The sequence below is a fragment of the Coffea eugenioides genome, chromosome 1 (assembly GCF_003713205.1).
Source record: "Coffea eugenioides isolate CCC68of chromosome 1, Ceug_1.0, whole genome shotgun sequence".
Taxonomy (NCBI): Eukaryota; Viridiplantae; Streptophyta; class Magnoliopsida; order Gentianales; family Rubiaceae; genus Coffea; species Coffea eugenioides.
In genome coordinates, this window is record NC_040035.1 from 52,662,876 (window position 1) to 52,690,177 (window position 27,302).

Below are 27,302 nucleotides of genomic sequence, written 5' to 3' on the forward strand. Positions count from 1 at the left end.
GCTTTACGTACTCATCACCGGGAAATAAGAACCGACCATTTGTCCCTTCTTTTTTCTTTGTTTTGTTTTGTTTTGTTTTGTTGTGGGTGTTTTTGTGGGGGGGGGGGGTTGCTCAGTGCTGAATGCAGGCCAAGAAAGGGCACTACTAGAATGATACTACTCTGCTATAGGATGCACCGTTTTGAGATTGGTAGCTAACAAAGGTTTAACTAAACCTGGGAGTACTAGAAAAACATGATTCCAAGCTATAGATCCAAGCTGAACCTTCAGCGTATATTGCCAATCCCCATTCATGACATTCTTGGAGCCCGTTTGGATTGAGTTTTTGTAGAAAAATATACTATATACTGTAGTGATATTTAATGTATATGAAATATAGAAGCGATTCAAAAATATGTTCATAGAAAACGAAAATTTTTTTGGAGTTGAATGGCATTACAAATAAGGCCTTAATTTTCTATACCAAGCTGAACAAATCGTGATCACCCATATCGATTTGAATCTAGGAAATTAGCCTACATTAATTGTTTATTAAACTTCAATTGATGAATCCAGCAACCAAAAAAAAAAAATTTACGAATCAACCTTGGAGTAGCTTTTTTTCTCTTTTTTTTTTTTGTGTGGGAGATTGTATTTGAGTATGGGTAGATGTTCACCATTTTTCAATTGCAGCTGTTTTAATTTGACTCATATTTGGATAGACCGGTCTATTTAAGTATGACTAGATGTTCACTGTTTTTCAATTGCAACCGTTTTAATTTGACTGATATTTGGCTATCAAATACTCAATTAGCCAAATTGTGCCACACCATCTTAACAAATGGTGTGACATAATTTGGGCTATTGGGTCTTTTAGTTTTGGACTTTCAATTTTGGGTCGATATCAACCCGTATCACGATCTCATGTTCTCCAGACATATCAATTTGGCTAACTTAGCCGTACATTAGCGTATCTCAAATTGGGCCACGAAATGGGCTTGCTTCGTGCAATCATCTATTAGTAAGTTTGCCTAATGCTCCATTTGGGATTAAATTTCCTTTAAAAAAAAAAAGAAAAGAAAATCATTCACAAATAGGAAAAGGATTGGCGTAAAATGGACGAAAAGTGCCAGTTATTAAGCCGCCGAGGAGGGAAAACAGAAGACGGTTGGTTAATTGAATTGGATTCCAATTCAGGACATCTTTGGACATTTTTCAGGTCTAACTTTACAAAAAATTAGTCTCAGGCCAGAATTTAAAAAAAAAAAAATTGCATTTTTACACAATACCAATGAAAGCAAATATGGAAATCGGCAATCAAGATCAGCCTGCATTCAAGATTCGGCTCTCTTGTCCCACCGGTCTCTCTCCCTCCCAGGTTTCTTAATGCAAGAATCTAACGTATTTTATGATATTATAATTCAATTTTCTGTAATTTTTCAATTTTACTGATTGGTAAATGAACTCTGAACTTGAAGGTGTCAGTTGATTTTGGTCAAGTGTATGATAGAATTCCTCATCCAGATGTCAATTTAGAGAACTCCATTTCTGAGGTCAGACTCTTATTTTTGCCTGTGGAGTTAAATAGTTTTGCTTCGTATGTTAGCTAAAGTGTTTTCTTTCTTGAATCATACAAAATACCTAAAGTGTTTTCTTTCTTGAATCATACAAAATACGGCATATTGGTTCAATCAGCTCATTTATGTCTGAACGTTGTTTTTTTGTTTTTATGCTGTTTTGTTAGATATGGGATCAAAGAGTTCAAAAGAATGCTTCATTGTTCAATGGATTAAAGTTCAGGGTATGTCAGCAGTCTTGCTTTCTTCAAAGTCACCAATGAAGAAGTTTTCTATTCTTACTGAAATACTTGTTGTTTTTCATGTAGTATTTCCTCGTTTATGCAGGTTTTATGGCATTGTGATTTATAGTAGGCCTTTTAGTTTAAGATGTCTGAAAACAAACAAGTCTAGCTACTAATGAGAGACTTTGGTGGATCACGTTTTTTGCTAGTTGCAGGGACAATATGAGTTCTTTATGCAGTCTTTTTCTTGGCTTCACAATTGGATCGTGGAATCTTTTGTGTTGATGAATCACAAGACTTGTGCTCTTTATGTTATTTTGAGTTGTTAAGTTTTTTGAGTTTGAATATATAGCATATACTTATAGTGATATTTTGTGGTAGACTTAACAAATCGCTTAAGATACAAATGTAGGCGAAGGAAATTTGGACAATAATTTTAATACAACCTGAATTAGGAAAACTGTAGAGATGAAGCTCATAAAAAGTCCAGGAAGGTCTGCTTAGGTGATCATAAAATACAAACCATGAATCTGATGCATGTTAAAAACCATAGGACTTCGGCAGTGCTGAGGCAACTCCATTGATACTTCTGGGTCCACTACAATGTCTTTTTGGCTTACGTCTAGAGTATATATTTGCTGCAAAAGCAATGATTACATGTAAATATTTGTGCATTTACGGCAGTGAAGAGAGAGAAAAAAAATTGAAAGCTTAAGAACAATAGTTGATGTTTTGCCTCGCTTATTTACTTTGCCATGCAATATACTCAGTTCAAATATTAAGTTCCTTACAGTTATATCAAATTGATGACTTTCAGTATGGAGGACACAGTTTTTCTGGTGGGGCTGGTACCGATCAAGAGCCCCATGTTTGCCTTCACCTTGGTTTGACAGATTATAGGTTTTCTCTTTGATGCTCTCCCTCTCTCTTATTTCTGTCTCATATATTTGTACTACCAACTTCTTGGATGTTGCCTGTTTTACAGGCTTATTGATTATAGATCTGAAATTCTGTTACTTTGCCAAAAATTGATACCAGTGACTTTACTTCAATTGGTAGTATGCATCTGTGGGGATGTAATTCACTACTGTCTGTGTATTCCTGTTTCTTACATGAAATCAATGATAACTTTTAAAAAAGGGGTTATGGGAAATTAAATGCAACCCAAAAAGTCATGATATGACATTCATGCTTGAGTTAAAGGTTTTGAGAATCATCACGGAATCTTTGAGGTCTTACAGTATTATATGCCTTTATCATGTCTCTTGCCCTTCCACTTGCCTGTCAAAAGTAACAAAGAAAATGCTGATGGTTCCATGCCACCTGGCTTCTTTTCAGGACATTTGTTGGCACTAATTTGAATCCTTTGTGGGAAAGATTTCTGCTTCCATCTGAAGGTGCTGTCATTATCTTGTCAAAGTTGTGACTGAAGTGTCATCTTGTTTGTTTACCGAATCCTTGAAGAAGCCACTGCAATTGGATTTTCTATCAAAATTTTGGTCACATCAAGATTCCTGGCTCATCCTACTTATGCTTTTGCTGTGGTTAAAGTCTGCCTAGCATTAATAAACATTGGAGTTGGCTAATATTTTCTTCTAAGTATCTGCTCTTTAATACTTTTTAACTTGTTGTTCTGAAACATGTAGAGTATGAGCTGGCATCATGATGACTAGTTGAAGATCTTCTTCATGTTTAGATGGCATGCAGAAATTGTGATCTGGAAGATTGTATTTAAATTATAAAACAGTTGCTTTGGACACTCAGAGGTGGAAGAGGCCTTGCCTGTTCACCTCTAGGACATTACATTTTTTTCATTGCACCACTTGCTATATAGTTGCTTTCAGGATCTGTCCAGTGTTCACAAGTGCCCGATGATGCAAAGATCAACACTTCTTATTTAAGTCTTTAACTTTTTGTCACTGTTTTTGCTGTGAAAATGTGAATTCTCAATGGAAATGGTCTGAGGGCTAAAATACTATAGTCATTCATGTCTAAGAGATGATATTGTTTCAAAATTTTTGCCAACTTGAACTGCTGAAAGCAATGGTGTTGGTCGATATTCTGAATTCTACTATTTCCTTGTATTAACCATCTTATGACTGATGTAATTCTTTTCAGATGATTTTAGGCAATGTCAGCATACTTCCAGCCCTCTCGGTAATGGTGCAGTTATAGAGACATCTGATAAAAAGATAATAGTGCTGCAAAGAAGTAAAAATGTTGGAGAGTTTCCTGGACATTATGTTTTCCCAGGAGGCCATCCAGAGGTATTTACCTGGAAACCTTCAAATTTGTAGAATTGGAAGTAATGAACATCTATGATATGATTAAATATAAATACTTACAAACTCCAGCTTCAACATTTTCATTGGTAACTCATTCTGATTTTTAATACATCTTTAATTATCGACAGCCTGAAGAAATTGGAATATCATCTCATGATAATAGAGATGATAACAGCCATCAGATAATGAAGGAAAAACTTTCTCAGGAAATGTTTGACAGTATCATGCGTGAAGTAGTAGAAGAAATTGGAGTTCCTGCAGATAGCCTAGTAAGTGACTGTTGTTTCCTTTTTATTCTTGAAGGTTTTCTTCCTAATTGTTTGGCTGGTGTAATGTTGGTTTGCCTTTGTTGTCTAATTCCTTCGTGGAAAACAGATTTAGAGAAATTATTGACAAGATATTTGTTGGTATTTTAGTCAGAAGTTCATCTCCTCGTGTTGTTTTACTTAACAAATCTCATCTTCAAAAGATTAATGTTCTCTCAATGAAAGTTCAGATATATCCTAAGCCTGGTGACTCTGCCCGGTCTAGGCAGCATAATGAAATGGAAACTGAAAACAGAAACTTGTGACATGTGACCAACCATCAGATGACATGGCCCTTTGAGTTTATTATAGGTAAAAATGCCAGTTCAAAGCATGTTTACTTCATTCATATGCAGTATGTGCAAACACTTTTACTCTGTTATCTTAAGGTACCGTTTTTCAGGTCCAGTTTGAAAATAATGATAATGAATGCTTCTTATTGCAATATATGTTTTTCACTTGAGCTTTAAGTTCCATCATGGGTGTTCAGTTCCCTGGGCTTCTATGAAGGGTAAATCTTTTTTCACATGGACCCTTGCTTTGAAAGTACTGGCCTGAGGCCTAGCTCTTGAATTTATAATTCATTCTATACTCTTGGTGTTTTGCATGTATGTAGTGGAAAATGGGGTGTCAAAATTGCATGCCCTGATTGCTTCTTCTTTGCTGAATTTTGTCACCTCCAAAAGTTGTCTTCTGGTTTGTTTAAGATGGTTTACTCTTCGTTCATGCAGACCAAGCCAGCCTTTATTGGTATATCCCGTAGAGTGTTGAATGTCAGACCAACTGCTTTCTTTTTCATGACATGCAGTCTTCAGTCTATGGAAATTCAACAACTGTATCATAGTGCAGCAGATGGCTATGAGTCGACCCAGCTTTATGCTGCATCAATGGTTCGTTTTTCGTAATTGTAACCATGAAGTATTGCTGTTCAATGTTGTCCTACAAAGTTCCAATATTTTTGCAGCCTTGCTTACTAATTGTCCAGCAAAAGCTATTTTATCATGTAATTGTATAAGTCCATTGTCCCCACCACAAGATGTGGTTACATCTGTGTTAGTGTCATTATCTTATAACTGCAAATAATAAATATTAAACAGTTCAAACACCTGTAGTCCCCCCTTATGGCAAGTGGCTAGTCCTTGCTAGGAGTTGACCTTGTTTCATATGAAATGCAGTTGCAGGATCTTGGTGAAAATGTCCAGTATTGTCTGGTTTGTTAGCATTCCACAGTTGGTTTTGTTATGCCCTGACAAAACAATCTAAATGGGCTTCAGATGGAACATTTGAGTATGAAGATCTTGTTAAAATTTGGTCATATGGGAAGATTCTTTATGTCTGAGTGTTGATTAGTCACAAGTTGAAGTTCAGGATGCAAACCATTAAAAGCAAAATGGTTTGACAGCACCTAGTGTAATTATTTCTTCTTATTGTTTGTTCTTGTATTTCTAACATTCTTCTGCTTCTTGTTCTTGTTTTGAGGGGGATCACAAAGTTTTGACTTATCTGTTCAATCTACCAGGATGACCTGGAGAGCATGGCCAAAAAAATGCCTGGTTGTCACCAGGGAGGATTTGCACTTTTTAAGTTGATGATAGATGCTGCAAAGGATGCCTAATGGTGATATGCGATTGCTTCTTGATGATTTTTCCTCAGGTTGTTTTGAAATCGAATTGAGAAGGAAATGGTTATTGGTCAGTCTATTATGTTATTATATGCTTCAATTGTCAGACTATCGGTCGTGGCTCGCTGGTTGTACTTTGATAGGTGATGAGAATATAATTATTTGGATCAATTGATTCCGTGACTTGCACTTGATGATCAAACCTTTTCAAGACGAGCAATATGTAATAATCAATAAACAGGATCCATTTTACACGCGAAGATGCTCTTGTTAGCGTAAAGTTTTGTTTCTTTACTTGGTCCTCTTTTGGTTTTGATTTGAGATTATACCTCTGAGATTTACCTCCTGGCTATTTATCGTGCTTGGCTGTTTCGAAAACTATTCGTACTTGTTGCATCAGAAGACAATATTTCATTTTTCCCCCGCGGGGGCCCCGGGGGGGGGGGGGGGGGTGGGAATGCGGACAGGAAATTCAAGGAGTTTGCGTTCTTCAGGAATGGAAAATCAATTGAATACATGCACGAAATACTCCTCTTTCCCGCGTACGCGTTATATAATGGTGGTTCCTAGTGTTGTTTTTGGGAATTAGTGGTATTTGCACTTTGTTAGCCATGGTCAGTTGTTAGTGCTATTACCCCGTTTTGAGGTTGACAAGTTGTTAATGGAAATGTGAAAGCCCCTAAAGAGCTTGTGCTGATGGCTGTGCGGTGGAGCCAACCCTGGTTGAGTGTCTTATTACTATTGCTTGAACTTCCTCTTCTCTCCCAAGAATTCAAGCTTGTGCCTTTTGTCTCTAGCTTTGCTGTGGGGTGGGGTTTTGTTTGCCGTCCGTCCTTTTGCTTTCCGGTGTATAAGATATATAGCTTTGCGATAATAATTGATGGTGAAAGGGGATCAGGAAATGGGATGTCATCCAACTCAGAAGTCCAACTAAAGAGTCGGTGGAGAGTAGTGGAGTGAAAATGAAATTGGAGCACTGAACTTTTTACATTACATGTTGGTATCAAACGGAGGAACCAAAGTGGAAAAGTCTAAACTTCTTTTCTTTTCTTTTTTTTCGGACGAATGGAAAAGTCTAAACCTTGGTTCGGCTATAAACCGCCCAGTATTGTAATTGCCTTCCTGTGGCTGAGTATCAATACATGGATGTTATTACGCCTGTCAATTGGGTTGAACTGACCTGAGCTCAGCCCGATCGGCTCAAAATGGACTAGTGCGTGCATTGAGCCTTATACAGTGTGAGTTGAGTTAAGTGTGGATCAAACTATTTTATTAGAATTAAATGTGAGTTAAACTTGAGTTGCACTGACTTCACCTCACTTAATACTTGGTTCGAATAATTTATATATACACACACACTAGGGTTCATATTTGAGAATTAAAAAAATCCAGGTAAATAATTGATTTTAGAAGGCTAATTTTATGATATATATATTTTTTCAATCTCTAGTTGGTAGGTTTATGGATGTTATGGTAAACCATATTATTTTTTCTCATGAAATTCAAACTTTTTTGCAAAATATTGTAGAACGTCTATGGATTAACGGATTGTTTAGGCTTGCCTGAATTAGGCTCAATGTTTGAATTTTTTTTTTTTTTGGCCCAAGCATGGGTTACAAAAATGTGAAGCTAGCTGAACTAAATTCGGGTTAAAAAATGAATCGAGTGTGTTTGGATTGTAAATTATTTGAGATAATATTTGTGAAAAAGCATTGTAGTACTTTTTTGATACGATGTATGTGAGATAAAATGTGATTAGAAAATATGTTGACGATGCAAGCAAATCAGTGTGTATAAATAAAGTGAAATAATTGACAATCTAAACACCCGATATTTTTATGTAAGTTGAGTTTGAACATGTCAAAGCCTTATTTACATGATCCAATTAACAAGTGTAGTTGTTATATTTGTTTCCCATTTTCGTATTGAGTGTCAATCTTTTGATATTTATAAAGACCTCTTTGAGTTAAAAAATGTGAAGTACAAAGTTTTAAGATTGCTAATAATCTTTTACCCGTTATCATTTTTCTATCACACCATTAAATCCAGTCAAATTTTCTATTTCACTACAAAATTAACAACTAAATATGATGTAGAGACAGGATAAAACCTCATTAAGAAAAACTAAAGAGTGATAATCTGAATTAATTGATGAAACAGCATAAAGGGTTTCTTTCGGTAGTCGCATGCATACAAATTTTGATCCAATCCAATCAGCCTTCTTGAAAATAATTGTACTACCTCTGTTGACAACAGACGTATTCAGTAATCGGTATCAAAACAGTAGTACTAAAATATGCGACTGTATGGGGACGATTTCCTCACCTTCACTCAAATGTATAGATACCAAGAAGACCCAAAAAAAAAAAAAGAAAGAAAGCTCAAAATACTATACCTAAGATAATATCAAATTATCTGGTTATGATTGATGGTATCAAATCACTTAAAAAATTCAAGAGCAAAGTCTTCGGACTCTGTTCAACCATTATAAGAAGAACCCTCTTTTTTTCCACGGACAAGAGAGAATAGAAGCAAAGAAGTCATTTGCTTGGCTAACGAATATAAGCTCAAAGTCCAATCTCCACTGCGGGACAAAATTTCATTCCAAGGCCAGTTTATCTAAATCAGCGGCATCAAGTTTCTTAGGCAAATCCTCAATCATGTCAAGCGCTCCCCACCCTGTTGGCCTATCATTTCATGCATCCCCCCTATTTTTGTAATTTGACAGTGACATTGATGATGTTCACATTGCAGGGTGCATTTTTTTCCGATGACCGAGAAACTCAGACTTTTTCGTTACTAAAGTTGACCTGCGAGAAACCTTCAAAAGCCGGCAACTTTTGAAGGCTCCCGCAGACCTTAATAAACCCAAACCCCAAACCCCCCCGAACCGATGTGGGATAGAAACCCCACAGGGGTGCCCCGCTGCTAAGGGTGCACGATAAATTGCAGGGTGCACGATACACGATTTTGTGATTTTTAATTTTGAAGGACAGTTTTGATTTTGTCCTACTATAAGTACAATAATCTTTTGAAATAAATTATTATTCTCGCGTAAAACCCTTCACTAGAAAGTTACATAAACCAGAATTAAAATGCTGAAACACTTCCCCTCCCCCCTAGGCGTCGGTTTTATGCTTTTTACGAAAATATTTTCTAATCATCTTTTTATTTTATATGCATCAAATCGTTATCGTAACTTTTTTTTCTTTTTTTTTAACAAAAACTAGTAGAAATAGCAATCTACCACTTTCAAGAACCCATTGCTTTAACGAGAAAACATCAAATAAAGAAATTTATTCAAAGCTACTAATATGTGTCATATAAAAGACAAGTTTAACTTGTTCATTTATTTATCTTCACGGTGAAAGTCTAGGACGTTATTACCAACAAAAGGCAGGGAAAAAAAATCTAAAACGTAGAGTTCTAATTGCTGGACACAATGAAGGAATGGACACCTGAAATTTAGGGCGGATACAGTTCAGCTGTGTCAAGGCCATAGATTCCGTTAGTTTTGGCAGTTTTAAGGATAATAACTATATATATTCTCGGAAATTGAGATCTTACGAATAATTGGTGATTAAAATGAATTGTTTCTCAGCATTTGTCGGCTCGCATTTGTTTTCATTTCCAAGTGGTAAAGAAAAGCACCTTATAAGCGCGTGATTATGATTTATCAACCGTATTTGAGATTTACTTAATTATCAGGCAAAACGACAACGCATTTTTAATCCTACCCTACCACTATACGTAGTTAACCGGATGACTGTGACGCAACGTGGCCATGTTTCATGCTTTACTTCATGTTCAACATCAGATCGCAATTTGCCTGCGTGGGACCAACATTTAGCAGCATGACTTTCTCATGAAAGATAATCTGTGAATTAATGGTACTAGTCGCATGTAGATAGATTCCTTGTCAACGAAAATTTAGTACAATTGTAAGTATTTTAACAAAAAAAACAAGGTTTGTTTCTTTCCGCTTCTTAAATCTCATCTTTCTCCCTCTCTATTTCTTAAATCTAATCTTTACCCTGTTAGGAAAAAAATAAAAAATTACTTTTTCTATTTGCTAGCATGTACATTCATATGGTAGTTTAGATGGGATTTAGGAGCGTGTAATAAACACCTTTAGAAAAATTCCTTAAAAAATGTAACATTTGAATTACATTAGTATAGTTTGCATTTACATGATAGATATATCTGGTTCACGTTTATTAACGAGTAGAAAAATCCTTTAAAAATTTGACATTTGAACTACATCTTAACGAGTGGCAGCTGCTCGTTAGATAGATAGACCTAATATGTAATTATAGGCTATAGTGGATAACAAGAACCAAACCAAGACCCAAGTTGATGATAAAATAGGTGAAGATTTCAAGTGGGAATCGTAAGTGGTTTTAAGTAATCAATCACATTGACTTATTAATATGTACTTAAGTGCGAAGTTGACCTCGTGGTGAGTGTAATCAAGCGTAACATGTATTCTAGATGGCATAGTTGAACAATATGAAAGTAGATCACATGGAATCTATCTTCCTTAACTGCTGTTTTTGACTTTTGAGTTAATGGTTGGAGAGATATCTTTCTACGTAGTATCGTTGTATGCTGTAGCTAGCATCGAAGTGGAGATAGACTGATGAAGAAGATAATTTCAGGTCATGCTTGGATTGCTTGTTTCCGTCGGAAAATATTGTCGTTTTTCGTGATCACATTTCCCTATCACCTTTTTCCCTCACATATATCAAATCGCTACAGTAATTTTTCCATGAAAAATGACGGAAAATACAATCCAAACACAAAAGTTTTCTTTATAAACTAAAAATTCTTCATTTTTCTTCATCAGAATCAGCATCTACTGCGGAATTGCTGCTTGTATAGAAGCATCCAGTTTGAAGTAAAAAAAGGCAATTAATATGTTTACAAGCGCTCGTATGAAATATTTAGGTTGGCACTTATATATACTGGTAACTTTACTTACCTAAGTTTGGCGGCAATAAAATTCTATATATCTCAAACGAATGGAATTAATAACTCGTAGACACGGTTTATTAATGTCCTTGCTACAAGCAATTAATTTAGAATGTTTACAAGGAGAGATTTCTTCTCCAAAATCTTAAACTTCACTAGATTTTTGGAGTTTGATGAGGACATAATAAATCCTTGAGAAACCAACTTTATGTCCAATTTTAAATGCAATTAAATTGGCAACGAATAAAAGTAAAAGAGAAAGAGAAATCCAAAATGGATGAGTGGTAACCAAAGAAATTGATTGAGATTCACGTACTCCAAAAAACTTGCGTGTTTGAATTGCTATCTTTCGCATTTTTTTGTAAAAAAAAAAAGAAAAAAAAAAGGTATTGTAGTGATTTCATGTATGTGAAATACAAAATTAATCGAGAAATGTGTTTATGAAAAATACAAAAAATTTTGGAAGAAAAATGACAATCCAAACATCTTCACTAAATAAAAAAAAAGTAATAAACAAAAGAAAGCGCATTGAAAGATAAAATTGGAATAAATTAGAGCAGTTTCTCAATCTGAAAAAAGTGGATTTCATGATGCCTACATGCCTGTTTCTACGCTTTTAATCCAAATGCAGCACTGAAGACTGAAGATAAACTTTTAACAGTGATTCTGTGGGGCCTCTACTTCAGTGGACACGACTCAGTAAAACCACACGGTTAGAGAAAAGTACATGAGCAAAGCTTCTTTTTTTTTTTTTTTTTTTTGTGGCCCCGGCAAAATAAAAAAACGTTGTCTCATGCTATGCTTGTTCTCTGATCTCAGTTTATCATTGCCTAAACAAATGATTTGGAGCTCACCCACACAGTCCTTCCTCGTTTTGATGAATATTCATAATTATAGTTCTCTTATCTTTGATCAAATTTGTCTAAAGAAATTCATTTTCATTCATTCTTCACTATGTTGAAAGATTCGTAGAGATAAACTTGAAGCAAGCAAACAATCTGACAATGAAGCGCAATTTAATCACTAAGACGTTTCAACTATAGTCAGTTCAAGTCATCAAAGACACAAATGAAAACTATTATTGATTCCATTTAAAGGAAAAAAGAAAAAAAAAAGCAAGCAAACAATCCTTTTTTTTTCCAGCTACCTTCTTGAAATCTGTTCATCCACTTTAAACTATCATCTCAATATGAGAAAAGACTATGAAGAGGAAAATACAAAAAGATATTTGCCAATTTGGCCCTTATGTTTACTTTGTTAACTAATGGGGATGTTCTTAGCAAGACGAAATTAATCCATGCTTTGTTGTCCCAAAAAAAAAAGGAAAAAAAATAGACCCATGATTCACTGTAAATAATTGGTTATCTTCATAGAATTTGTAAGTAGGGGATACTCCAACAATTGCACATTTCGGATTGTTAAAGTTAAAGAGTTCTTTTTTTTCTGTCGCAGTAGCGACGACATTTCTATAACTTAGACCCTGTTTGGCAAAGCAAGTTTTTGCCTAGTTTTTATCCTACAATTTTTTTAACAACTTTAACTATAGTAACTTTAAAAAACTTTCCAAAGTTTTTAAAAAACACATTTCAAAAATACCAAAAAATAAAAAAAAATTTCCTTCTTTCTTTTTTTCTTCTTCCTCCCCCACATCAACTCACCACCACCTCTGGCGCCAGTCACCTCTTCCGACGCTGGCCATCTCTTTCGGCACCGACAGAGGCTTTTTTTTGGTTTTTTTTCTCTTCTCCCTCTCCCTCTCCCTAATCTATCCTATTTTACAAGGAGGGGTAGTCTAAAGAAATTATATAAAATGTGAGCATGTATATAGACTTGACTACATCAAAAGGTGCTCTGATGTCTCATTCAAATTTTTTTCACTGCAGATAGGTTCGAACCTTCAATCTATAACCCAAACAAGAATATAATTCCTATTTGATAGCCACGGAATTTTGGGTTAGTAGTTAGTTAAAGAGTTTCAACTTCTCAAAATTCGACAAGTCCAAAAAAAATATATTAAAGAGGCTTGGGGTCAGACATGAGGCTTGCGCTTAAAAAAGAATAAAGTTAAAGAGGAAAAAAATGTTAATAAAAAGCAACCAGATTAGTAGTTTCAATCTCCAATCCCACCACAGCGCGTGGTCCACACAACCCCAATCACACTACAAACAACGTTGAAAACGTTAGTACTTCAAATTTACCCCCTCTCGTCCGTCCCCCACATAATTAGGAGGAGGATGGTGACTTGATACTAATTTAGCTCAGCTGAGCTTTGCAGAACCTCCCATTGGGTCCAGAACCAATTTACCAACGCGTGTGGCTCTGTTATTGCCGTTGATTCATTTTGCAGCCACCTCATTTTTGTCCCCAAGCTGCCTTAATTTTTGTTAAGATAATAGCAATTCTGATTCTGAAAACCAAGAATCAGAATTGCTATCATTATAGCAATTCTGCCTTGCTATGATGATTCTTGGTTTATTTTAACAGCATCAACCATTGTGAACTTTGCAAAAAGTACATCCTTTATTTTGTTTTGAGATTTGTATTATAATACACTATATTTGCAAAAGTTTGTTGCTTACATGTGCTTTTGATGTGCCCCCTCCATCTCCCTCTTCCTTGACATCTACAGCATGTCTCTCCATTTTTTGGCCATCTTCTTTTTTGGGTTGAATATGTAACAAAAGCCAAAGGGCGTGCCGTGTCTTTAAACGAATAACAGGTTGTTTTGATTACAGACAGCTCTTCAAATTTATGGCTTCTTCTAGTTTTAATGGATGAGAGCAAAAGGTGGAGCTTTCTTCATGGCCAGGTAAATATCTTGCCTTTTTCTAGTTTTATGTGAATTCAATCTTTCTAGTTGTATTCCATTCGCGAAAGTAAAAGCTTTATAAATAAACAAAGTAGAGATTGAAAAGAAAAAGGAACTCACCATATTGATTGGTGGTCTGTGGCTTTTTAGGAAGATTCGTTCATGGCGGTAAAGGTTCTGTTGTTGCATCATGTACGATGATCATTGAATATCAAGTTGTACGAAATAGTAATTCATTGGCTATGTGCAATTTGATTTGAGGATGGAAACATATTTTTTGAATTTATTTTTCTCTTTCTGTTGCAGGATGTTGATTTCAGGTTGATACTAGATATGGAAGGTGGAGAACTAAAGTTTCTATCTATGATGATAAAAAAGATATATGAATGAACCCTGGCTTTCTCAGTTGCTTGTATTCAATTTTGAGGAAAAATGCGATTGCTGATTTGGGTTTTTGAGGGGAAGAAGAAGAGGTTTTATGAGATTATAGATTAGTGAAGGGCTAAGGAGAGCTATCTTAGGTGGTTGATAAAATGGAGGGAATGGCAGAAAAGGCTGAACAGCCGACCACGACACCCCGGAAAAAGATGACGAAACAATTGACTGGGAAACGCGATGACACTGCATTGCATTCTGCTGCAAGAGCTGGAAATCTTAAAGCAGTATGGGAAATTATCCACCAGTCATCGGAGGAAGAGTTAATAGAATTGTTGTCAAAGCAAAACTCAGCTGGGGAAACGGCATTATATGTTGCCGTGGAATATGGTTATCTAGAGTTAGTGAAGGAGATGATTAAGTACTATGATCTTGCGGCCGCCGGGATCAAAGCAAGGAATGGTTTTGATGCACTACATATAGCCGCCAAACAAGGGGATTTGGGTATGCCTCACTGCTAAAGTTCTTGTCCTATTTTTGTGGTGCACATCTTTTGCAAAATTTATCTTACTTTTACATGTTTCCAGATATCGTGAAGGTCCTAATGGAGGCTCATTCAGAGCTTTCCATGACAGTTGATACTGCAAACACTACAGCTCTGCATACTGCTGCAACTCAAGGACACATTGAAGTGGTAAATTATCTATTGGAGCTGGAGAGTAGCCTTGCTGCTATAGCTAGAAGTAATGGGAAGACTGCCTTGCATTCTGCAGCAAGAAATGGGCATGTGCACGTTGTGAAGGCCCTTTTGAGTAAGGAGCCTGGAATTGCTCCACGAAATGATAAGAAGGGACAGACTGCACTTCACATGGCAGTCAAAGGACAAAATCTTGAAGTGGTGGAGGAACTGATTAAAGGAGATCCTTCACTGATAAATATGGTTGATAATAAGGGCAATACTGCGTTGCATATAGCCACAAGGAAAGGGAGGGCACAGGTGAAATAAGCTTTTCTTTCTAGATTAGTCATGAATGGCTTAATTGTTCTGCTGATGTTTTAATGGTTAGACAATTTTAGGTTTTTTTCACCTCGTGGTTTCTCATTGACCATATGCATCTATCTGCTGTGTATTTGATTTCAAGCACAGAAAGTAAGAATTTCAGATGAATGATTGAAATGAAAAGGACGCAAGACTGCTGATGATGAGTATTATAGAACCTAATAATACACTTTCGTTGGCAACCTGAGAGAGAATTTTAAATCATATGCATTGACATGAAGCCTTGTATCTGGTACCCAATAATACGTTCCATTGCATCAGAATAGTGTTATTCGGTCGGAGCTACTAAAAGAGTTATCTAGACATTGATTCAGTACGCAATATTATTCAGAAAGATTCACTGGTTGCAGCGATTGATCATAATTCTTATCCTACTTGTGCAGATAGTTCGGATGCTTCTGGCACAGAACGAAACCGACATAGCAGCTGTAAATAGGTCTAGTGAAACAGCCCTCGACACTGCAGAGAAAACAGGGCAAGCTGATATTGCATCCATCTTGCAGGAGCATGGTGTTCAGAGCGCCCGGACGCTCAAGCCTCAACCAACAAATCCAGCAAGAGAGTTGAAGCAAACCGTGAGTGACATAAAACATGAAGTGCACTACCAGTTAGAACATACCCGTCAAACCAGGAAACGCGTGCAAGGCATTGCCAAGCGCCTTAACAAGATGCACGCTGAAGGCCTTAACAATGCAATCAATTCCACGACGGTTGTAGCGGTGCTCATTGCTACTGTGGCCTTTGCAGCCATTTTTACCGTCCCTGGCCAATATGTGGATGACCCTAACAATATCCCACCTGGCCAATCGCTTGGGGAAGCTAATATTGCACCCCAAGTCCCCTTCATAATCTTTTTTGTCTTCGACTCAATTGCCCTGTTCATTTCTCTTGCTGTTGTGGTTGTCCAAACCTCAGTGGTCGTTATAGAGAGCAAGGCAAAGAAGCAGATGATGGCTATCATAAACAAGCTTATGTGGTTAGCTTGTGTGCTCATTTCAGTGGCTTTCTTGGCACTGTCATTTGTCGTAGTTGGCCAGCATGAGAGGTGGCTGGCAATTGGAGTGACTATTATAGGAACCACAATTTTGGCTACCACGCTGGGCACGATGTGTTATTGGGTGATTATGCACCGGATAGAGAGCTCAAACAAGAGGAGCATCCGAAAGAACTCTCAGGCCAGCAGATCAAGGTCTTGGTCCATGTCAGTTTTATCAGATTCAGATGTTCTCCATACTGACTTTAAGAAGATGTATGCAATTTAAAGAGTTTCCTACTACCCCATTCCATATTTTCAACTATGGGCCAACGGATGTCCTCCTTCCAAACGATTGTGCATAGCTATGGCTCAATAACGTTTCCAAAGTTTTGATCATCCCCACAGCTGCTTAGTTGGTAATGAATTACTTGAACTAAAGAGATATTGTAAGCTGAAATATGGCGGAGAATGTTACGATCTATACATTAACTTCTATGGAAACATTTACACCGACGTTGTTGAGACGCCAACAACTCATCTGCAACACTTTTCAGTCATTGTCAAATTATGTGCTCTTATCTCCCGCAAAAGGAGACTATATGGTGCTCAACTTCACCCGCATTTCTATCTCATTTTTTGTTAGAAGTTCTAATGCCTTCATTCAACAATCAACTGTACCTAAAAGAAGGTTTTAGTAGTAAAGGAAGGCTCTCTTCAATCTCAAGCAACATACGAGAACAAGTTTTCAATAATAAAGAAAAAATAGTGAACTTTTTCATAACTACATTTGCACGTTATGAAAGCTAGCAAAGTAGAGTTTGAGCCCGACTTGACTAAATAAGTTAATTGATTTCGAACGAACTCCCGTAAACTCAATTGGCATTTTATCTTCCTCGACTAAATTTCAAAATTTTATTTTTGATAGAATGAATTTGTATTTCAAATTTTAGGAAAACATAAATCTTCAACTTTGTTTATTTTACGATTTATGGAATTAATTAAATACACGTTGGTAACAAAGTATTACAATGCGCTACAAATCAAATTATTATGAGTTTTAAAGTAATAAAATAATAGTTTTAAACAAAAAAATGATAAAAATATCCGACATAGACTTGAGGATTAATTCTCTCTCTTTTTTCTTCAGTCAATAGCCAACAATTTCCTCCTAATGACGAGAGTTTTGACGACTAAGAATGACAAACAAACTGATACCCTTGCATCTGCTACTAACAAATAAATAACCGACCCGACTCCTCTTCTTCAATAGGGAGTCTCATTAATCTCGTTCCCTCTTCCACCTCTGCGTTTAAATCAAAGCTGATCGATCAGAATTTAGAAGCAGTTATTAAAGGTACATAAAAAACATAATTAAATTTTAGAGTGAAAAGAAAAAAGAGAGAGAAATGGACGAAGAACTGCTGGAATTGCAGAGGCAATTTGAATTCGCGCAGCAAGCAAAATCCAGCATTCGTCTGTCGGAGCGGAACGTCGTCGAATTGGTACAGAAGCTGCAACAGCTCGGAATAATCGACTTCGATCTCCTCCACACCACTTCTGGCAAAGAATACATCACTCCTGTACCTTTTTAACCACCATCTCCTATTAATTTTTTACAGTAAAAAACGTCGTCCAATTTTGTCATGTTTCACTTCTGCTTAATGTTGGAGTTTGTTATTTCTATGTGTATTTATCCTTATGTGCATTGATTGAGTAATTTCATCGATTGTACATCCTTCATTTATGGCAAACTGGTGAATATTTTGTTTATTAGCTATTGATAATTGATTTTAATGATTTACTGAGCCAGAAATCGTCTAATAAGTATGAAAACACTTCGGAGAGTTAGTGGATTATGTTATCATCAAGATTTTGGATTATTTAGTTGTACTATTGTAAATTTTTAAGTGTTTTGGTCACTTTGAATAATATTTGTATTGTGAGTTTTCAATAAAAAAACATCTGCGTGAACATACAATTCAGTAGCTGTTTTTTTTTTCTCTAATCTGAAAGTTCAGTATCACCTTGTGGATACTGCATTTGTGCATGATAAGTATAGACTTTTGTCTGAAGTTAGAGAAACTTTATGGTGTAGTGTGAATGTGTAACGAAATTGTAATGTTATTTACAGGAACAATTGAGAAAAGAAATGGCTGCTGAGATTAGGAAGTTAGGGCGTGTTTCCTTGATTGATTTAGCTGATATCACTGGCGTAGATTTGTATCACGTGGAGACACAAGCAGGGCATATAGTGTCCAATGACTCAACGCTTATGCTAATAAATGGAGAGATCATATCAAATTCGTACTGGGATATTGTTGCTGAGGAAATCAATGAAAGGCTTCAAGAATGCAGTCAAATTGTTTTAGCTGAGATTGCTGCACAGTTGCAAGTTGGATCTGAGCTAGTTGTGTCTGTTTTAGAACCTCGACTTGGGACTTTGGTATCATGACACTTTTCTCATTTTTAGTGTTTCATGCCTGTAATCTAGGATGTGGATTTGAACATTGTTGAATTTTGGGGTATATATAGGTCAAAGGTAGGCTTGAAGGTGGCCAGTTGTACACTCCAGCATATGTTGCACGTGTGAGTGCAATGGTTCGCGGTGCTGCAAGGGGTATTTTTGTTCCAACAAATTTATCAGCATTATGGAACTCATTGCAAGATTTGCTGCAAGAAACAGATGGAGCTAGTGGTGTGGCTGTTGAAGGCTCCTTTTTCCAGTCACTTTTTAATGGGTTGGTAAAGGAGGGTGAGATTCTTGGTTCACTTCGTGCTGGAGTTCACTGGACACCTTCTGTATGTGACGACACTGTTATTGTGTCCCATGAAAAGTCTCTTAGATATTTTCTCCATTTTGTTTGGCTTCATTGAATGTCTTGAATTTTTGTTTATTGTGGTTGGAATACAGGTCTTTGCTATGGCTCAAAAGGAGTGTGTAGATTCTTTCCTTTCACAGGTATGACCAGTCCTTACCACTGTGTACATACAGATTATTCGGTGATATTTCTTAATTTGTTTGTCCAAAAGAAGTGTTAAATCACAGAGTATACATATACGTCACAATATGATAAAGATGTCTTCTTGTTGAGAAACATTGCAAAAAGTGTCCATATTTTGGCAATATCTTTTTGACATCCTTGCTTAGCCCAAAGCCCGGGGGGGTGGGGGGTGGGAGGGGTAAAGAAGAAACTGTTGGACATCCATTCGGATTTATAAGTGGTAACCTAATTGGGTTACTGTGAGTTTCATCTACAATAGCTAATGGAAGGGTATGTAGATAGAGTTTCCTTAGCATCAAATAGTTGTTTCACCATTTTTGTTGATTATTGTTGGGTGTGAATTATATTGGCCACATGGAAGGTATTCTGAACTCTTTGGGAGTTACAACTATGCTGACTCTTATGAGTTGTTAAAATCCTCCTGCAGAATTCTTACATCAGTTATGAAGCTCTACAGAAACTTGGAATTCCACAACCTGTTCAATATCTTCAGGTACTTATTGCTTCTGCTTGAATATTCATAATCTTCACTTTTAGAACAAATATGAGTTGCAAAATACTGATCTTCAGTAGTATGTGGAGACTTGTTTCCTGTTTAATTAACTTCTGGTTATTCCCTGAACTTCCAGGCCAGATACCCTGAAGGTATACCTCTAGTTACTTTATTTGTGCATCCATCAATAATTGAGATGTTGGATGCTTCTGCTGAGGATGCCATAGAACGTGGTAGCTGGTGAGGGACCAAATTTGGCATGTTCTTTTTCCTTTTAATTCGTATATGTGTTTTCTGTTGTGGGTGGTCCTGAAATTGAAGAGGCTAGTGGTTTTGTTTATCTGCATGAATCCCTCTAGGATGCTTGTAGTTCTTTGCCATTCCTGGTATCTCATGTTTGCTTCTTTCTCTTTGGAGCCTGCATATTCCCCCCAAATATTTAAATTTCATATATGATATAAATATTGCCAAAAGGAATCTCCCTGGAGATATGAGGCTGATATAACTAATTGGACAAATCTATCCCTTCATGCAATTATATAGCATGTTATTTAGATGCATAACTTTTTCACTGGCATTTCAATAAGTTATGTCTAAAATTTTGGGTGGGAATTTTCTGACTAGGGTGTGTAGAATTCTAGGCTGCTTTCTCCACTATTGTCTCTGGGGAACAATTTTACTTGTCTTAATTCACTTAATATTATGATTTTTATTTTCTTTTTTCCTGTGCCTTCTACCCGTTTTGTCTTTCTTATGCTTCTGAAAACTTGGTATATTTTTATTGCATGATGCTCATACATCTCTTGAGTTGTTCGGTAGGCTGTAACTTGTTTGTTACTTTCTAATGTAAATTAATGAGTTTTTGGTAAACAGTTCAGATTTCCTTTCCAATTCCTTATATTGTAGGAGTCCATTTACTTGTTAAACTCAGCTGATGCATGGGCCTCTGACTAGCAAGTTGGTAACTGCGGTGAATTTGAGTCACATTTGAGTAACCATGGGTACACTTCTTGGTTGTATTAAGGAATTTTATTGGAATAGTGGTGGATATCTCATTGGGTAGTGCTGTCATCCGGAGGTCTGATCTTTGCCAGTTGTCAGCCAAATATGAATTCCAGATTGACTAAGAGATTGGTTGGATGAGTGGGAATAAGCTGCCCTAAAAACAATCTGCGCAACTGGGTTCATTGTGTTGTCATCTCCTTTCTTTTTGTCCTTGTTTCATCCTTTATGTTGTGAATAGCCGCAAGTCTTTTTTTCGTTCTTTTTTTTTTTCAATCATTAAGTTGCTACGTGCACATGTGAAAATGGAAGTTCTTACGTAAAGTTTCTCTTAAATTGGATTTGTTTGTTTTGTGGACAATATCAAATTGCCGGAAGTTTTTTGCTGATGAGATGTCATACAGGATGGATTCACTTTCTGTTTTACCAGCATCCTTTGGTTCGCAAGACGCATCCAAGATTCTGTCACTTTGTCCGTCTGTTCAAAAGTCTCTTAAGGTGATGTTTTTGCTAGACAGTCAACGGCTTCTATTCTACTCAGTTGACATGCTGGTTTTCTGATTGGTTTGTGCTGTTTTCCAGTCTAGTAAGGCGATTATTCTGGGAGAATCATACATATTTAGCAATGGATTTGTCAAGGTAGAATCAGTGCATCTCTACTAGTTAATTGTCCAGTGGATCTATTAATAATAGAGGTCTGTTAAATCTTATTCGCATGTGCTGAAGGAGGAATTGTTCATGCTCTTCTGCAGATAGATATAGATGAACAAAACTTTGTGCAGATGTATGTTGCTTGTCTGTCAAATTGCATGAATATCTTTTCCTTTTAGTTGTTGTATAGGAAGGTTTTCAACGGCTGCTCTCTGCAATTAAGATGTTGTAAAGAAAGGTTTTGAACAGCTGCTACCTGCAATTAGATTGCAAAGTCCACAGAGCTTAGGCAGACATGATGCGTTGGATGAGTTCTTTGTTGGTTTTTGTTCCCAGCATTTCCAAAGAAGAAATTGCTTTATCTTACATCCCTTCAGACTTGAAACCATCTTGTGTTGTGTGTTTCCTTCTAGAAGAAAAATGAACAGTGTAGCAAATAGATCTCTTGGTAGTTAAAATGTTAGAAACTTTTGACTGGGATTATCTGAACTTAAGTTGATTTGGTTATGCTTTTACTTGTATATGTCCTCTAAACACCTACTATGAACTTTGACATCAATCTTAGTCACGTCTTATATGGTGGCCTCTGTAATTTCTGTTTGGATTTCTTAGTTCTGCATGTTATTTGTTTGTCAGGATCTGTTTGATCACTTGGAAAAAGGGATAGAAACACTAAACCTTCCTGCTTTTGCTAGCACTGGACAATCTGATAATTTGCATGTCATTAAAGATGCTTCCGTTAGACATGATACACTACCTGAGTCAAATGAAACTGGTACTGGAAAACAAGCTGTGGAGAAAGGATCTAAGAAGAAGAAAGGAAAATTCACCGGGAACACCAAAGTGGAGGCAGCTGAAAGTGATCCAGATTACCATGAATTAGCACCTACCAAGTCTAAGAAAAACCAGAAGAAAGGCAAGGCACCAACTTCTTTGCAATTGTCTGATTCAAAATTAGGGCTGAGAAAAGATGATAGGATGGAGGAAAGCCACAATGCTATTTCAGAAGAATGGCTTATTCCGAAGATCATGGCACTGATTCCTGATCTTGAAGAACAAGGTAAGCAAAATATGATGATAAATTTCAATCATCTGATAGGAGATCTGTATGTTAAACCACTGTGACAATGCTTTTGGTTGAAATATGTAGGCATAGGTGATCCTGAGACCATTCTTGCACCTTTAGCGAGCTATCTGAGACCTATGCTTCTCAATTCATTGAAGGAGAGAAGAAAGGCAGCATTTACACAAAATGCACAGCGCATGAAGCGTGTACTTGATAATTTGCAACACAAGATTGATGAGGTAATATCAGCTGTTGCAAATGTTCCCCATTCTCTTAGTATAATCTTTTTTCATGGGAAAAAATAACTGCATGCTCAAGGAAATCAGCAGTTTCTATGGTATGGTTAAGAAATAATTAGGAGGAACTTTTCCCTTTCTCCTGCCTGATTGAACATTCTGCCAATTTGGAGATGGAATAATTTATATGGGTAGGTAATGTTACATAATTTTACCCATTTTCCTTATAAGCTGTCCTTGATAAATGCATATAACATCATATCTTGAACTTTCTTTTTTCTTGCCTCTGTTTTTCTTTTGAAGTAAGGCCAGATTTTTTCTTGACCATATATAGATGTTTTATTAACTTTATTCATCCTTCTGTAAAATTTTCTTTCTGTACTTCCTAAAATAGAATAAATAATGGGTCTAGTGTGCGGAAGCAAGTAAATGGTCTCGAGGGACAATCTATTTGGTCTGTTCCAGGCCAAAGGCCTAGGAATTTTGTTCTGCCATCTGATGATAAATGCTGTAAACTGATCTCCGACTTATCTTCACCTTTGTCTGCTCTCAGTCATTCTTGAACATACAACTGTATGAGAAGGCACTGGATTTGTTTGAAGATGACCCATCAACATCAGTACGTTTTTGTGGATTTCTTAGCTTTCCTCTTTAGGTATTGTTGTTGTGTGTTCTTCATATTCTTTTCATTTTGATATGTAGGTTCTTTTACATAAACATTTGCTACGAACCACAGCTACCTCCATGGTGGATACTCTACTACTTGACCTGGTAAAAATATCCATCTATACCTTGACTGACCAAACTAGAGTTTAAAATGTTCATGGGGCTAACTCTGTGGGTTTTACTGCCCAGGACATACACAATAAATTGAGAAATGGAATGGAAGTTGAAGAACCCCAAAAGCCCAAAAAATCTGAACCTGCATCACTTAGTCCTGGAGATAGGGCTGCACTTGTAAATCCTGCAACTCATATATTCTACAATTCTTACTAATGATTCTTTTTGTGTTAAGAAACTTATAAAATGTTTGGATTAAGATTTCTACCTTTAATTTTTTTGTAGGCTAAAAGTTTAGCACGACCCCTTTCAGTCAAGGCACTTGCACTGGTTGAAGCCTTGGAGGCTAAGGTAAGGACTATCCTCTTACTCAGAGGCTACTATAACAACAGAAATCCCCACACCACATCCTCCCCCCCCCCCCCCCCCAAAAAAAAAAAGCCTAACATATTCTACTCTTCTCCCAATATTTGGTTGCTTGCGAACTTCTGATACTTCTGAATTTACACAATTACGTTTCACCATGTACTGCTTATCACTTGGGCTTTGACTGGCTGAATCTCCTAGGTGTTGTTATGATCCATCTTGGCTTCTTCTAGTTTGTCCTTTTCCCCTTTGAGGGGTCATTGTTCATAAAGATTATTTCTCTGAAACACCTCTGATAGAACTATTAATGTGACAGCTTGACTTACTTTTATTGTATGTAACAGAGGGTTGAAACTTTTATGACTGCTCTACGTGCAATTGCAGAAGAAAGGTTAGAAGATGCATTTTGTCTATCATATTAATTGCAGTTATCAGAGTGAAATGGAAAGAACCTAATTTCTCTTGGCGGGTTTTGCAGTGGGTTAATTTTGAAGAAGCTTGATAAGAAACTGGAAAGAAGTCTTCTGCATTCGTATCGTAAGGTATGCCTGGATGCATTTCTTGGTTAAGTAGTGATTGTGTTACTAAAGTTGTCTTCAACTAGGGTATGCACAAATGCGGCATGTGCTGAGAATAGTTTCCTGTTTTCACGATTGGGAATTCGGTTGACTTGAATAGTTGGGCTCTATTTTTGTTATATGCCACTGCTCTAAGGGCAGTTGTGGTGTACTAGGCTCCAGCCGCAAATGGGCTTGGAAAGAGTGAGATACATGCAGTCTTAATCTGGCATGTAGAAATGCTGTTTTCATACTTCAAGCTCGTGCTGCCGGCTATGGAGCCATGGTATCATATCCTATGGCTGATTTTTATTTTCCTTAAAATAATGCACATAATAGCATCTTATGTCACAATAAAATTTGATACTTTCTTTTCTATATACTTACCTGCTATTTAAGAAGCAAGCTCCAAATACTGTGAAGTTGAATTTACATTTCCTGATATCTTTCATTATGGGTTAATTGAGCATGGAGACTTAATTCTTGACAGTACTGTTCTCTTTTCGACTCTAATTTTTTTTCCATGTTGATGACCATATGTATCTGTTAGAATTTGTGACATGACGTTTTATTCTAGGATTTGACGTCTCAAATTTCTGATGAAACTGACCCTATTTCCCTTCTACCAAAAGTTGTTTCTCTCCTTTATGTACAGGTCAGACTTTAGTTTCTTTTATTTATTCATAACTTCAAATCAATCTTAATTTAACTGATGCGTGCTTTGCATCTTTATTTTTCTATCTGTAATTGCTTCTCTAAATCATAGATTCATGGAAGAGCTCTCCAAGCTCCAGGAAGGGCAATTTCAATTGCAGTATCTCGACTGAAGGTACAAGCTTATCTCTAGTTGTCCAAGTATCAAATAGATTCTTTGAGTCGTCGTCGTGCAATTTCACCCTACCCCATAATAATTTCTCATTTATTCCAATTTAACGAATAGATGTGTTGATTGAGAGAAAATGCTTAAGGGGCCTGGTCATGCCACATGTAATGATTCCTTGACCTTGATAAATTAAATTAAGCAAAAGATAAATTCCAATAAGTTTCAATACTATGCTGTCAATTGAGCTTTAGCTTCAGCTTTAGTTCTTGGTTGCGAGAGCTCCACTCCAACCAAGTCTTTTATCTCCACTGCATATGCTCCTGGGAATATACTTGCAATAAGTAAATTCTGGAGTGAGTCATGGTTTCAATTTAGCTTCAATTTAGTTTCAATAAGTAATAGTATGCTTTCAATTTAGCTTTAGCTTCAGCTTTAGTTCTTGGTTGCAAGAACTCCACTCCAACCAAGTCTTTTATCTCCACTGCATATGCTTCTGGGAATATACTTGCAATAAGTAAATTCGGGAGTGAGTCATGGTTTTGATTACGGTTTCAGGTGATTCTATCCTTTCAGCAGTAACTTCTTTGTCTTTCCAAGTAATGCCACTTCATGGCTATTTTGGCAGGATAAATTGGATGATCCAGCATTTAAGGTCTTAGCTGATTACCAAGCTGCAACTGTTGCTCTTTTAGCACTCATGTCTGGGACAACTAGCTCTGTGAGTTTTTTCTTTTTCATTTTCTGGTAATTCACTGGAAATATGAGATCATATTTGCAACATTTTGATGCTTCCATCGTCGTTTTACATTTCCTAACAAATTGGTTTCTGTTGTGTTAAAACAATAGTATTTCTTGCATTTGATTGTGAAAGATTTATATCTGTTAACCCTTTGTAATGATTTAGGAGGAAGATTGTACATCTGATAGAATTTTGAGCAAGAGGGAGCTGCTGGAGAATTTGGTGCCTGCATTGAAAGGTTTAGTGCTGGGTACATCACAACCTTGATTGGTGTAAATCAACATGCTAAAGTTTTCTTCGACATGAATGCTAGCAATCCATTTTCTTTCGTGGTACCTTCTCTCTTTCATTTCTGTTTGTGAATACCAAGGCATGCTGTTCTATTCTCGCTTGAAAGATTAGTGTCGCAGTTGGTCTTGAGCAACTTTAGCAATGTGGAATTGCCGTCTGTCCAAATTGCACCCTTCATATTTAAACCATTGATTTTGTTTCCCTCCTTTTTACATTACTCTTTGGCACTAGTCAACCTGGAATGACGAAAGAGATATTGGAATGGTACACTGACTTCAGAAAGGTGATAAAAGTTTTTGACAGTTGATGCCATCTTTGGTAATCAACGGTTGAATGAGAGCATTGTGTTTTATCAATCTCGGTCGGCCGAAACACATGAACTGAAAAGTTGGCTGATATGTAGATTTTTTTCGTTTGCCACATATATTATGCCTAAACCTATTGATAGCTTAAGCAAGTTCCGTTATGTATATATATAGACCTAAACCCCATGGCACGTCTCTTATCTCTTGCACCATGTCTTCAGAGTGCAGGGCTTTTCTCAACTTCGAGAGAATCTCAATCCATTTTATGTTAGCTCAGGTTAGTAAATCCCAGTAATGAGATTTGAGACCCTAAATAAATTTAATTGTTTATCTTGTTCATCCAATGTGAAAATAATGTCACCCCCAGCATCAACCAGGAGAAAGATTATAGGGCTATTTAGTGGAAAAACTCGGGGTTTTGACTCCAACGAGAACCAAGTATAGACGATGGGTGATTGAGAGCGAGTGTTGTATTCTTTGTCGTTTCTTATTTTCCAATTAGTTTGAAAAAAATAAGCACGAAACTTCAATTGAATTCATGTACTTCTTGTCAAGTGCCAACTCGCATGGATCCGAGATTACAATTTTCCATACACCCTCAAGCTCACTATCGAGCAGATGAAATTTGAAGTCATAGACCCGTTAGTGATCCCCGAGATCATGCAAAGAAAAGGAAATGATGTGAGATCCAAAGAGAGCAAAAGCATGTAAGTTGCAGTCTTTATTCCTTTGGTAGTATGATAATTCGATGCAGCAGAGAGGGCCAGGTAAAAGTTTGACTAGAACTTTCAGTAAACATAATTAGTATT

At 36.6% G+C, this 27,302-nt stretch overlaps 3 protein-coding genes across 7 annotated transcripts; all 3 read left to right on the forward strand.

The window, feature by feature from the left end:
- Window positions 1-1,099: 1,099 nt before the first annotated feature.
- Window positions 1,100-6,245, forward strand: LOC113773683 (nudix hydrolase 9). Of its 4 annotated transcripts, none has more exons than XM_027318489.1 (9): window positions 1,100-1,357; window positions 1,458-1,532; window positions 1,724-1,780; window positions 2,598-2,680; window positions 3,119-3,177; window positions 3,899-4,047; window positions 4,194-4,334; window positions 5,179-5,260; window positions 5,890-5,909. In XM_027318489.1, the coding sequence occupies exons 1-8, from the start codon at window positions 1,271-1,273 to the stop codon at window positions 5,212-5,214; spliced, it is 687 nt and encodes a 228-aa protein (XP_027174290.1). In that variant the 5' UTR covers window positions 1,100-1,270; the 3' UTR covers window positions 5,215-5,260; window positions 5,890-5,909. The 4 variants fall into 4 exon arrangements, with proteins under 4 accessions (XP_027174290.1, XP_027174237.1, XP_027174138.1 ...); XM_027318436.1 differs by lacking the exon at window positions 5,890-5,909 and adding an exon at window positions 4,562-4,682 and having other exon boundaries at window positions 5,102-5,185; XM_027318337.1 differs by having other exon boundaries at window positions 1,102-1,357; window positions 5,102-5,260; window positions 5,890-6,245.
- A 7,008-nt stretch (window positions 6,246-13,253) lies between these two features.
- LOC113776453 (ankyrin repeat-containing protein At5g02620) lies at window positions 13,254-16,739 on the forward strand. 2 transcript variants are annotated; one of them, XM_027321631.1, is made up of 5 exons: window positions 13,254-13,473; window positions 13,592-13,771; window positions 14,078-14,650; window positions 14,734-15,143; window positions 15,590-16,739. In XM_027321631.1, exons 3-5 carry the CDS (start codon window positions 14,305-14,307, stop codon window positions 16,466-16,468), a joined length of 1,635 nt encoding a protein of 544 aa, XP_027177432.1. In that variant the 5' UTR covers window positions 13,254-13,473; window positions 13,592-13,771; window positions 14,078-14,304; the 3' UTR covers window positions 16,469-16,739. The 2 variants fall into 2 exon arrangements, with proteins under 2 accessions (XP_027177432.1, XP_027177423.1); XM_027321622.1 differs by having other exon boundaries at window positions 13,254-13,771.
- Window positions 16,740-17,388: 649 nt separating this feature from the next.
- LOC113783403 (E3 UFM1-protein ligase 1 homolog) lies at window positions 17,389-26,400 on the forward strand. The gene is made up of 20 exons (XM_027329531.1): window positions 17,389-17,762; window positions 18,314-18,625; window positions 18,715-18,981; window positions 19,094-19,141; window positions 19,612-19,677; window positions 19,814-19,917; window positions 21,084-21,177; window positions 21,262-21,318; window positions 21,967-22,390; window positions 22,481-22,635; window positions 23,186-23,251; window positions 23,335-23,403; window positions 23,488-23,589; window positions 23,698-23,763; window positions 24,123-24,169; window positions 24,257-24,320; window positions 24,913-24,990; window positions 25,102-25,164; window positions 25,784-25,876; window positions 26,063-26,400. The coding sequence occupies exons 1-20, from the start codon at window positions 17,589-17,591 to the stop codon at window positions 26,162-26,164; spliced, it is 2,451 nt and encodes an 816-aa protein (XP_027185332.1). The 5' UTR covers window positions 17,389-17,588; the 3' UTR covers window positions 26,165-26,400.
- The last annotated feature ends 902 nt before the right edge of the window (window positions 26,401-27,302 follow it).

Bases quoted from the DNA above. Each gene is read 5' to 3' on its own strand.
- LOC113773683 (XM_027318337.1), top strand. From the start codon at position 1,271: ATGAAAGCAAATATGGAAATCGGCAATCAAGATCAGCCTGCATTCAAG. The intron at 1,781-2,597 runs GTATGTCAGCAG...GATGACTTTCAG, and splicing joins TCAATGGATTAAAGTTCAGG to TATGGAGGACACAGTTTTTC. The intron at 4,048-4,193 runs GTATTTACCTGG...AATTATCGACAG, and splicing joins TCCCAGGAGGCCATCCAGAG to CCTGAAGAAATTGGAATATC.
- LOC113776453 (XM_027321622.1), top strand. From the start codon at position 14,305: ATGGAGGGAATGGCAGAAAAGGCTGAACAGCCGACCACGACACCCCGG. The intron at 14,651-14,733 runs GTATGCCTCACT...ACATGTTTCCAG, and splicing joins CGCCAAACAAGGGGATTTGG to ATATCGTGAAGGTCCTAATG. The intron at 15,144-15,589 runs GTGAAATAAGCT...CTACTTGTGCAG, and splicing joins CAAGGAAAGGGAGGGCACAG to ATAGTTCGGATGCTTCTGGC.
- LOC113783403 (XM_027329531.1), top strand. From the start codon at position 17,589: ATGGACGAAGAACTGCTGGAATTGCAGAGGCAATTTGAATTCGCGCAG. The intron at 17,763-18,313 runs GTACCTTTTTAA...TGTTATTTACAG, and splicing joins GCAAAGAATACATCACTCCT to GAACAATTGAGAAAAGAAAT. The intron at 24,321-24,912 runs GTATGCCTGGAT...GTTTTATTCTAG, and splicing joins TTCTGCATTCGTATCGTAAG to GATTTGACGTCTCAAATTTC.